Source organism: Doryrhamphus excisus, chromosome 11, assembly GCF_030265055.1.
Source record: "Doryrhamphus excisus isolate RoL2022-K1 chromosome 11, RoL_Dexc_1.0, whole genome shotgun sequence".
NCBI lineage: Eukaryota > Metazoa > Chordata > Actinopteri > Syngnathiformes > Syngnathidae > Doryrhamphus > Doryrhamphus excisus.
In genome coordinates, this window is record NC_080476.1 from 2119431 (window position 1) to 2132031 (window position 12601).

Sequence of the window (12601 nt, forward strand, 5' to 3'; positions counted from 1 at the left end):
GGGCTTGCCATTTTAAAATTGGATTAAATGTGTACATGTGAATTTTAGAACGCATTACCAAATACTGTCTAATACAAATGTGTGCTGTTTGTGATCTGCTTTTATTTTGAAAGCACTAACAGGAAGCCGTATATGTTGAATGAGGCGTGCTTGCGAGACTCCTCTCCTCAGTAAGGTGAGCACGTTCACTTTGAAGGGACTTCATAAGGAGGACAAGCCAACATCTAAGCTACCGTGTCCAGACATCTAGTTCAGGGATCTGTGCGCACAAAGACCGCGAGAAGAAGAAAAGGAGACTCCATTCATTGAAGGAACAACGATAGAGTCGAGTTCATCGGACTTGGCTGGCGTTCAGACTCCGTCAACCGAGGATGCTGAAGTGAAATGGAGTGAAATGGAATAAGCCGCAACTCACTGGACTTCTTGCTCGTTCCTTATTTTTTGGTTCGGAGAGCGACCCACTAACTATCTAACCAAGCGCGTCCAGAACCTGGTACAACGGATCGTTTCCTTCTCTCCCCCCAAAAAGCACTTCCAGCCTTCCTCCCAGGTGGCTCGCAAGTGTAGCCCGGGGAAGTGAGTGACAGCTCGGACACAGCTGTGCGTAATCGTCCGGTCCCTCCTTCCACCTCCACGGAAGTCTATTTTTATTTTATCCTCTTATTTTATTGTGATTCACAAAACTTTACAACCATATTAAGACAGGGGAAGGCTATTTTTGCGTGCCATTTCTGATTTTTGGAGACGTTTCTCGGAACTTCACGAGGGGGCACAAACGCTCTAGTCTAGCCGGGGCGAGGACGCTGATCGGCGCCGAGAAGCGCGGAGGGACCGCCATCTATCCATCACATCGTTGACTGAGATCCAGACAGCCCTCAGAGGGACTGCACCCAAGAGGTGTCCACTCATTCTGGGATTAAACCACCACCTTTCCTGGGGGATTCTACCATGTCAGGTGCAGTGGATTGCACATGGACGCTCGTCGTTTTCGTGGCGGGGCTTTCATGTGGTAAGTACAGCCGTGCTGCCACTTCCCTCCAGTGGGATCCCAATTGTGTTGCATAAAGGAGTGATGGTGCCAAATTGTGCAACTGCAGATGTATCTGCATCTACGATTGGTCATTCCACAAGATGGACACACTTTTTTTTGGCTGGAAACACTCGTGACAATATAAACACTCTGGAGGTTACACAACGGGCGTATCATCATCGTTTTGATTTAGTTGCCTTGTCCTATGTCCTCTTTCTTGCTCTTGCTCTTATACAAGAGATAATCTTGTATAGTTTGTCCCACATAGACTGTAGGTGCAAAACATTATCTTTCATATTTGGACTCACTGGTTCAGATCATTTTTAACAAGTGTTTTAAAAGTAATTCAACAAGCATTTTATGACAGTTTCTCTCCTCATGGGGTGACACTTTGCATGAATCAAATCATCAAAAGGTCTTTGATCAGAGTACTGGTACATTTTCAACTTTGAAAAAATATTCGAAAAATCGTGATAGTCATTTGTGGGCTATTTAAATGTTTGTACAGTTTCAGCTCCAATTTTTCTACACAAGTACAAGTACACAAGTACAAGTTTCTGTGATATCGGCTGCTACTGGCTTGGCTTGCGTATTACAAGCCTTTTTCTTGTTTCTCATGTCTGCACTATATCCCCAGTATTTAGCGCTTTTTTACTTTCAAAATTCTCAATTTGGCTGGGGATCGAGCAGTAATCGAACCAGAAGTCTTAAGATTTCCTGAATGAAATCCTAACACCTGATCCGCATAGCTCCCTACAGCATTATGTATAATTGGCTGCATAATGCATTTGCAAGTTATGTATTTGCTGCAAATTGTTTGTCCCCTTTCAGGAAATACCTTCCTCTGACTTAATAATGTTCTTGCCTCCATTTCATTACCCCACAGAAGAAACGCCTACATGTGCAGAAAAAAACACCAAACAAGTCTCCTCAATGGTCTTTACATTTTGCACTTGTGCTGCTGCTGCCTACACACTTGCTGATAAAGCCCCTCATGGTCAGTGTTGTTAGCGCCGGGATGCCCATCTTCCTGGACAACCATGCCGCTGCTGTCAAGAGCAATTGCAGTAACGGATTTGGCTCGCGGCCGGCTGCCTCCGAGGTCGGCTTTTTAAAAGATGCTCCTCGCCGCAGAAACCTCAAAAGTTTGTTGTGTGCACACACGGAAACAGGCAGCCTTCTTCTTGCACACAAGGGTAATTTACATTTTGTTAAAAACAAAACAGGAGGAATTCCAGAGTGTGAAAAGACAAATCATAAGTGCAAGGCCTGAAATAAGACATTTCTGGGTGCTCATACGGCAGTAATCATAAATATGTGAAGAATTGAAGCTTTTGAACTGTTGAATATTATACATGAATTCGGGATGTTCCGATCTTTCGGTCGCCGATCAGTATTGTCCGATTTCTGTGGCATCCTCCTCCACTTTCCTTCATAGTGCCCAAGTGTGCCAAAACCAAAACAAACATGTCTGCCATGTGGAACGTCCCTGCCAACACTTGCCATGGAAATACAGGGGTATCTTGCAGGGGTAGCGCATTAAAAAGCTTTAATTTGATATGGTATTTGAAGAACAAACACTTGACGGAGTATACTGACTTTTTGAGGCTCACTGTGTGATCATTCAGCAGCAGGCCCCCTCCCCTTTACGAAACAAACAAAAAAATGTATCATTTTCTTGGTAAATACTTCTTTTTTGGATTCCGTGGCAGTTAAAATTAATTTGACAACAAGACAAGATGATATTTTAACATTAATTTAAAGAAAAGCACAGTGAAAAAAATATGGCTGGACAAACAAACATTCTTTGGTGCATTTTCAAATGTTTATTTTTGCAGAAATTCACACGAAACATTATTGTCAACATCTTTTGAGACCAAATTCACTGCTGTTATCATTCAAATTCTAATAATATATATAATTATCTTTATAATGTGTTGTCATCTTTCACACTGTAAAGTTGTGGAGCTGGTGCTGTGCTTCTTATGACATGTGATCTTGTTGCACTGATAGTATGCATAGACAAACTAACAAAATGGTAAGGCACAAGTCAGTGACACTAAAAATTTGCAATGCACATGTAAATATGTCAAAATTGTTTTTTCCCAACATAAAAAAACTAGTGGTCAAGTTGAACAGTGATAATAAATAGTCAGTCTAAAATGGACAGAACATAGTGGATAGTGGATGAGTACTGAATGAACTCACACAAATGAAGCATTAGTAATAATTAGACAGGATTGTACTGTACGTACACCGGGGTTCAGGACTCTTCTTCCTTGTATTTTGCAAACATCAACTGCTTGTATTGTTTAAAAAAAAAACCAAAACGCTCACCTGAGTGCATTGTTTGAGTTCCAAGGACCAATTTTGCTTTATTCATATTGAGGTATTGAAAAAGTCTCGGTTTCAAAAACCACTAAAATTGTCTGTCTCTTATGTTAGCATATGTTGGACGTAGTGGGGCGGACAGATGGTTCTGAAGAGTTGAAGGTGTAAATGAAAGCGTATGGGATTGGTCATCCTGACGGTGATCCTCGGCATCCACTTTCCAACGTGGCAGCACTCACAGACTTCAAAGGAAAATCAAAGGAAAATCCAGCCCTTTTATTTTTTTTGACCGTTCTTTGCCTGCCTTTTGAAGGGCAAAGTTCAAGTGCAGATGGGCATTTCCGGAATCGATCTGGATTGAAGACCCCCCCCACTACCACTATGCTAATTATGCATATTTTTTTCCAATTACACAAAACCATGACATCACTTCCAAGTTTTGTCGCACACACACGCACACACACACACACACACACACACACACACACACACACACACACACACACACACACACACACACATATACTATATCCCCTGCCTGCCACCATGCTACCACTTTTCAATTAATGTAGTTTTGAAGTGGAAGCATTAACCTTCTATGTCACAGTACACGGTAATTCCGGGCCAAAATGAACATATTTCACACCGGCTAGCAAGGAAGTGGAGATTCAAGCCTTTGGACCATCTATTGTCATGGGAAACATGAATTCACTACTAAACATGATCTACAAGCTGGCAAGAACATGAAGACCTTCAAATTTGTGCTTCACTGAATGTCTAAGAGGCAAAAAGCTAACGTGAGGAGCTGGTCCATTTTGATTGTATCTGTTTTTCCCTCACCTGGTTTGTTTATACAGAATTTTTGGTCTGGTCTGTAAGTCGGTCAGTGAGTGAGCATGTGATTGATTCTGACCCGGGCCATGTTTGCAGTCCTCCGTAGGTCAGGAAGGGCTTGCAAGAGATGTTGATGCTCAATAGATGTATGAGTCCAACTTTATCTAGCAGCTATCGAAACCACTTTCCATGATTTGCATTGTTCCTGACGCTGAGGGACGGCTGTAACACAGAGGTTAGCAATCAAGTTGCAATGGCCCCATGTTTGTACCCGCCTTGGTGGCCCCCCCAGTCATGGATTCTGCATATTCTTCGCGACCTTTACGACATCTTCTTAGTGTATATTTGGGAGTTGGATGACACAGGGTGTTGAACCAGCACCTAATAATTCACATGTGGCTCATGGAAAGCCTTACCTGGCTCTTTCTTTTCTCATGGAAAACACCACCAGCTCTTTCCACATGCGGCCAACTCATGATTTGTAAATGAGCCTCCAGTTGTTTTTATTCCGCAAGGGCTTCCTGTGTTGTTTGTTGTCGACACACCTGTCACTTATTATCCAGGTTCCCGTTGGCAAAGCATGTGCTTTGTTTTGGTTTTTTGGGTGGAGAGGAGGATAAATTTAGTCGACTTGCTTTCAGCTGCTGATAATTTCAAATCTCATGAATTTTTTCTGCAGTCCAAATCAGAGTTTATTTTTTGAGGGTCTCCAAAGAGATGGCACTCCATCAACTAGCCATGAAGTCATTTTAACCAATTAAAAGCCAGATGAAAAGAAGAAAACACCTTTCAGCAGATCTCCTCTGTGCACAGTGGCTGCCTTCCAAGACCACCAGCAATGACAAAAACATGAATGACCAACGCACATTATAAAAGCCTGATTATATTTTTATTCATTTATAATGATAAACATTTGAGTAAATTAAGTAAATTGTGCTGCTTCTACACTACTGCTAAGCTAGGCAACGAGTGTGTTTTACAGCACTTAAGAATTGAAGTGTCGTGTGAGATCTCAGCTTGAGGCTTCCCGGGTGCTGAAAAGATGACCCTTTCTTGTTGTCTAACTGTTGAAGTTTAGCCTCTTGCAAAAATAGTCAGATGGTCAGTGCCTCAACATAATCAATTTACCCCACTTTTAGCTTTCAAGCCTCTGAAAAGACTTGCTACTTAAGTTCTACGTTCAAGCACAGTAAATAAAGCTTCTAATAAAGCCACTGTTGCATGTCTGCAAATACCCTGAATGCTTTTTTATTTTAACCACAATTTTTCATAAACTCAACATTATACAATTATCTTTTGACATCTTTTATGACATGGTGGTGATTGAACACAGCAAAAAAATCTGCAGGTTTTGAGTGCACTGCAACTTTGTCAGGATTTTAGTCAGCAGGTTTGGAGAACATGTCATATCTTTATTACAAGATGCTGTAATATATATTGTAATATGGACTTTAGGCAGGAAGGGGTTGATAGCATCCTCCCATTACCCTGGTAGTTGGAAATACTCCCCTACATTTCAACCAAAATCTACCCCGGTATAAAGCATCCATCTGGGGCCTGAAGAAGTTCCTCCAAGTCACTCGGTACTTTCGGCAAAGATGGGCTGTGCTTGCGAATACTGATTGGTTGAACACATTCGTAGTGTTTCTACTCAGCCGCCATATTTAAACCTGTTTAAAATGTCCATTCATTCATTTTTTTTTTAGCTACGAGTGCATGGACTCCTTTGAACGTATTTACAGAGGAATATTTTGAGACAACAAATCCAAACAACAAAGTCTGTGGAGGAATAGCCGGCAAGCTGGTGGATCTAAATGTAAAATGCACACCCAAACAAATTGGTGAAAAGCTGAAGAACTTAAGGGGTATTATAAGAAGATGCAGAACAGTTGCAGTGGGTCCAACCACTGAATTCCTGTATCAACAAGCCGTATGACCAACTCAGCTCACTGCTGCAACAAATTACTCAGCAAGGTGGACGGTGTGTGAAGAAATGGAGGAAGCAGTGCAGAAGTGGAATGAAGGTAAATCATCTTCTAATATTAAATCATATTTATATTCAATCAAGTATTCATGATTGACTTTGTTACATGCAGTCACAGTAATCAGTTGCAGACCGTTTGTTTAGCTTCAAAAGCTGGGCGAACACAAATCTTACTGCTTACAGGCTACCTCTCAACTTAAAAGTGGATATGATGGCGTTGTCGATGTGAGCTCGCCACTGATATTTATTTCTTCTGATTTTTAAAAACTGATATTGACAGATGAAATGCATTATAAATGGGTGCACGGCAGTCGATTGGTTAGCACGCAGGCCCCACAGCTAGGAGACCCAAGTTCGATTCCACCCTCGGCCATCTCTGTGTGGAGTTTGCATGTTCTCCCCGTGCATGCGTGGGTTTTCTCCGGGTACTCCGGTTTCCTCCCACATTCCAAAAACATGCTAGGTTAATTGGCCACTCCAAATTGTCCATAGGTATGAATGTGAGTGTGAATGGTTGTTTGTCTATATGTGCCTTGGGATTGGCTGGCCACCAGTCCAGGGTGTACCCCGCCTTTCGCCCGAAGACAGCTGGGATAGGCTCCAGCACCCCCGCGATCTTGTGATGATAAGCAGTAGATGAATGAATGGCTCATAAGCACTCGTCTGACCCTCAAGAGATCATCATTTGCTGAGAGGACGTCTTTCCGACTGCATTGGACGCTATAGATCAGTGGTCCCCAAACTAAGGCCCGGGGGCCGGACACGGCCCACTTCCACATTTGACCCGGCCCCCTGAACAATAAAGCATGTACATTTTTCTGTCATAGAACTGGAAATGGTAACCTATTGTGACGTGACTACAACCACACTTTGCCCCAGTCATAGAACATAAACAAACATACGACCCTGACCCTGGCCCCCTTCAGAGGAAAGAAAAGTCATGTGGCCCTCACAGGAAAAAGTTTGGGGACCCCTGCTATAGATGTAGACACTAGCTCACAAAAGGGACAGTCCTAACTCTTCACTGACTCAGACCAACTCGGGCCTCCTTGTTTTATCTTGTTTTGGTATTGTATCTCTTTACTTAATAGTATATTTACTGACACTTTAATAATAAAAAATCTGGCGTAATGTTGACTCTTTACCTACATTGCATCAATGTAGAAGTATACCACGCTCCCTGATGCCCGATTTGAGTAAACTGCCCTGAACTTTAAAAATTGGTGTCAACGCCAGCGACACGTGGCCACACAAACCTGTTGGTTCCCGGAACTATAGTTAGCAGGAATGAAAAGTTGATGAACTTTTGGTGGGAAAGGGGGAAATAGAGCTTCTTGGAGACACACTCTGTCGGAGACAAGCACAGCTCATTAGTATCAAAGCTACACACAAAATGGTATGTTTCCAGTAGGGCTTACTAAAAGCACTTTTATACTGTCTACATTCCAGCATCAAGAATATTACCCTTCCAAGACTCTATTTTGGTATCTTAGAGACATATTTACTTTGGTAAAAATACTATCATATTGTATCGATAGTAGAATGCAAGAAGGTGTCATTTCTTCAAGGACAATCCCATCATATTGCCTTTTTAAACATTTTCTGGGTTGACAAGACCGTCGGTGCTAAACAAGTCGTCACTGCTGGAACATGTGGAGAGAAAAGGTGAAACTCAAGGTGCCCCCCCCTTTTAATTCCTCCGAGCGGTTTGGATTAGAATACAAATTGTGAAACGGAGGAGAAGCTGCTTGACATTTTGTCAGAGAAGAGCTCTGTGAAAGGATTGTATAACATCACAGAAAGTGTTTTCATCCTAAAAGCCTGCAGGTTCGTCTTGTTGAAGGGGTGTGAATGAAACGTATTTCTGCTCAGCCACTTCACATCCCAAGCAGTCATGGCCGCTTTGCGGCAAAACAGCTTGTCATTGTAACCGTACAAGTAGGAAAAGTACCACTTTCTACACAGAGTTCTGATGCATGCTTACATCTCTTAACCTGATGTTAAGCCCCTATTTGTCGAGTGCTTGCTGGGTGTCGTTTGATCGTCAGGTTTGTAGTTTTTTTGATGTCTGTTGTGTGGCCACAAATTCTTATTATTGTTAGCCTTAGGAGGTTAGCCTTGATTTAAAAAAAACAACAAAAAAAAAACAAAAACAGTTCATGGAATTTCATTAATTCAACAAGTCTGTTCTGTTGTCATAAGTGATCATTTCTAGAGGAGTTCTGAGTAGAGGTAATTAGCTGAGATCATGTTCTACTTTGACTACATATACTGTATAACAATAATATAATAAACGTTCCGGTACTGAAATAGTATTGGTATCAGCATTGGAAAATATCCAAATTCAGGAAGTGAAAATGTACATTGTGCATCCTATTTGTAACCATTAGCCCATTCCATTTGCCTCAATTGCAGCAAAAGATGATTCATCAGTCAACATAACTGACCACATTAACAATTGACAAATGGATTATTGTACCAATCCCTAATAGCTACCTTCTCATTTTTACATTCTGAGTTTGTCTAAAGCTGAAAAAAGGCAAATCAATAAATCATGTAGTTGGGGAGGTTAGTGTGCCCTCATCCCATAGAATTACATTTCAAGTCTCTGTCATATTGATTTCAACAATGGGAAAGAAAACCTTCAACAAATTAGGACAGAAAAAAAATCGACTGCTCTGGATTTGCCTGACTCCAGTGAGCGTGTTTTGTACAAAAACGACAAAAGCAGGCCTTTTCTGGTCTCGTAATGTTTAATTCAAACACATTTTTTTGGTGTGCTGACAAGACAAGAGGGAACTTGCAAAGGAAGAAAAGTGCAATTGAAAATGACACAACATGGAAATTGATGGTGAACATGTAATGTAATACAAATCAGCATTGAAGTCATGCAACGTGCAAAGGATTCTCTCCTATTAAATGGACAAGCAAGTTTGAAGAATAATTGCACGCTCTGCTGTTCTCTTGTCCTGATCCTGATAGCTACTTTTATGCTGTATTATATCTTGCATGCTAATGCCCCTGTGGTGGTAGTGTTCGGTTGTTGTTATTGTTTGTTTTTTGATTTTTTTTTTTTTTGCATAATCAGGCGCCTCCTCTCTGACACTTTGTCCATACGTGCGCCGCTGGGTGTTAAAAACAAATATTTTCTCAACAATGCCACACATAGGGTCCACTTGAAAACGAAATGACAAACTGTGACAAGAGCTAACCTCTCAAGCCAGGGTGGTGTCCAAAGCACGGCCTGGGGATGATTTTTAGCCTGCAGCTTGTTTTTTATTGGCCCTCTGCATATTCTGAAAATGTACTTATCTTGAATTAAGATATATTATTGGATTTTACACTATCATGCATGGATAGGGACATTGACACATCTTGTCTTTGAACCATTTACATGTGAAATACTGTATATGTCAAAATTGAACTTTGTTACAGTTACTTTAGGCAGACTTGCTGAATCATATTTTATTGATCAGCTGCATCCCATCATGCCAACAGTCCATTGATTCAGGACATAATCCCAACTATGTCAAATGGAAATTTATCGGTGACCTGTGGTAATCATTACTAATTAAATTACCCAAATCCAAATCAGCTAACCCATTTTCACTTTGTTTATAACCAGTCTGTTGTTGTCTTCATAAAATGTAACAGGCCAGCTGAACAACTCCAAAAAGCCTTTATCGGCAGCTTTGTAAATATCATTGGGTACTCTTGTCCCACCGTAATAAGAGTAAAAAAAAACTTCTCTAGCCTGACTTGACTCCAAACCACGTTTTTACCGCTAAGCTCTGCGGTCTATGAAAATGTCCTTTCCACCCCAAGTACCCTGGAGGCCGGTTTAATCAATTCTTTTTATTAGGTTGCATTGGCTTGGAGAGAAAAGGAATCCCAGCTTGCTATAATAGCCTCTGCCATCTTATAGCAGCTCCAAATGACATTTATAATCTTTTTAACACAGCAAGCAACTGAAACAGGTTTTTACCTGTCTGCTAGCGTTTTGTATATTTGTTGGGTTTTTTTTCCCCCCATCTTCTCTTTTTTGGGACATAAGCAACAGGAAACATTGACTTCTTTAAAAGTCCCATATTGGTCTGTTTTCAATTTTCAGACAATTTTAAATATGTCCCAAAGGTCCCGCAATATTGTATTAGAAGCGTGCTCGCCTTGATGCTGGAATGTAGACAGTTTAAAAGTGCGTTTAGTGACCCTACTGGGAACACAACAGTGTGTGCGTGTGTTAGCTTGAATGCTAGTGAGCTGTGTTTGTCTCTGATGGAGTGTGTCTCTCTAAGGAGCGCTATTGTGCACTTTATCCACTTTTTATACTTCTGTACAATGTAATACTGTAGATCCTATATATCACGTAATATATAAAATAGCACCATATAGTATGTAACATTACAGAATGGGACAGGAGGTCACAAACATTAGCATAGCAAACTTAGCTCCCACATCTAACTGCCAGACAGTTAGCTGCAATGCAAATGTGACCTGTAGTATTTCCGGGCAAAAAAACAGACAATTCTGTTTTAATGAGACTTCATTTGAAGATGGATATTAAAGTATATTAATTAATATCTTCTTCCATAGCCAACACATTTCCCAAAGATTGCAGAGCCTCTAACATTTAATGTCCCTCTGTACTCGTCCCTGATCCTATCCATCCTGGTCACTCCCAATGAATCTGCTACCTTTTCCTCAGTCTACTGTCTCTAGACCAAACAACATATGGCTGGTCTCACCACAGTTTTCAGTTACTTCTGTCACGCCAGACTTCCTCCTACAATACCACAGTTCCTCTGTAGGCACCGTGTCATAGGCTTTCTCCACATCTACAAAGACACAATGCAGCTCCCTCTGACCTTCTCTGTACTTCTCTATTAACATTCTCAAATCAAATACTGCATCTGTAGTATTCTTTTGTGGCATGAAACCATACTGCTGCTCACAGATGCTGACTTCTGCCCTTAGTCTAGCTTCATCTACTCTTTCCATAACTTCATGGTATGGCTCATTAGCTTTATGCCTCTATAGTTGCCACAGCTCTGCACATCACCCTTATTTTAAAAAAATGGGTACAAACACACTTCTCCTCACTATCGGTTATTGGCAAAAAAGCCAATATCGGACATCCCTATGTAAAGGGCTTAGGCCAAAAATCAGCATGCGGATAAAAAAAGATCTGCTGTGGCGACGCCGTAATCAGGAAAAAGGCGAAAGAAACAAAACACGTTGTTTTCCTTCATGGATCTTCACAAGCAAGCATTGCGTCTTCTCTCAAAAGTGGAGCCCACAAGTGAGGAAGATGCTGGATTTTTCTCGTGTTTGGTGCTCATTAACAGGCACTCGGGACACACACATCATTAAAAAGTCACTTTTGGTGGACATTTTAGGTGACATTTTTATTATATTATTATTTTAACAAGCACATTGAATGAAACGACTTTACAGCTTTGCGACATGTTTATGAAGAACCGCACTCTTCCACACACACTATCTGTAATTAAAAGACCCAAGTTGCTGCTTCCGTACATGCCGCCCAATTGGCGCGTTCATTAGGCCTTCATGACTTCATAACATTGTTTGGCCTGGAGACACCCTGGTCATAAATCCTGTCTTAATATTTGTGCTGATAAGTAAATGTGGATAGAAATCCATTGGGTGGCTTCCTCCAGTGTGTGTGATGAGTTCCAGCAGTTGTCTCCAAACTGCTCCAGCTGAGTGTTTGTGTTTTGACAATTCCAGGGTTTGCAGATGGGAGTGTCTGTTTTGGAGAGCACACATCTCAGCTTCTGGCCAAGTAATCATAGACTCTTTGGTATTGATTAAAAGCCTATCATGCTCCTGCAGATAGATTATTGTTGCTTATTTTTTCTTGCTTCTCTGTAAAATAGTTTTAGGGTGTTTAGACAAATCGGCAGAAAATTTGGGACACGCCTTTAGTGGACTGACAAGCACAAATTTGAGCAAGATGGGTTGAACAACATGTCTGCCATCGAGCAAAAAGGCAACCCCCCACCCCCCAAAAAAACAAAAAACTGGCAACTAATTGTCCAAAGTCACTGATCATTTGTCTAACCGTTATTCAACTTTAATAATGTGTGTATTATATGTCCACGAACATGTCTTCCAAATAATCCTCGGCCCAAGGTTTGTCATTTACAGAGGGTTTCCTCATTTTTGGAATTCCATTCTTTTGGACTATACATCACTATACTTTATTTACTGAACAACTGGAGTGGTTTAATTATACCGTGGGTGTTTTTTGTTGTTGGCATAGACCAGGGGTGGGCAAATATTTTGACTCGTGGGCCGCATTGAGTTAACAAAAATGTCCGGGGGGCCAGAACATATATTTAACATACACACACACACACACTTTTTATGCTTATAATTTATTAATTATTTGTCTAATTTTA

At 41.1% G+C, this 12601-nt stretch overlaps 1 protein-coding gene across 2 annotated transcripts in view; it reads left to right on the forward strand.

Annotated features, from left to right (window-relative positions):
• The window catches only part of tmem132e (transmembrane protein 132E), a 402168-nt gene that overhangs the window by 15834 nt on the left and 373733 nt on the right, over positions 1–12601 (forward strand). For both annotated transcript variants that reach the window (XM_058088316.1, XM_058088317.1), the window contains exon 4: positions 114–1009. In XM_058088316.1, coding sequence (XP_057944299.1) covers positions 949–1009 — 61 coding nt within the window. In that variant the 5' untranslated portion in view covers positions 114–948. The remainder of the gene's footprint in view (positions 1–113; positions 1010–12601) is intronic.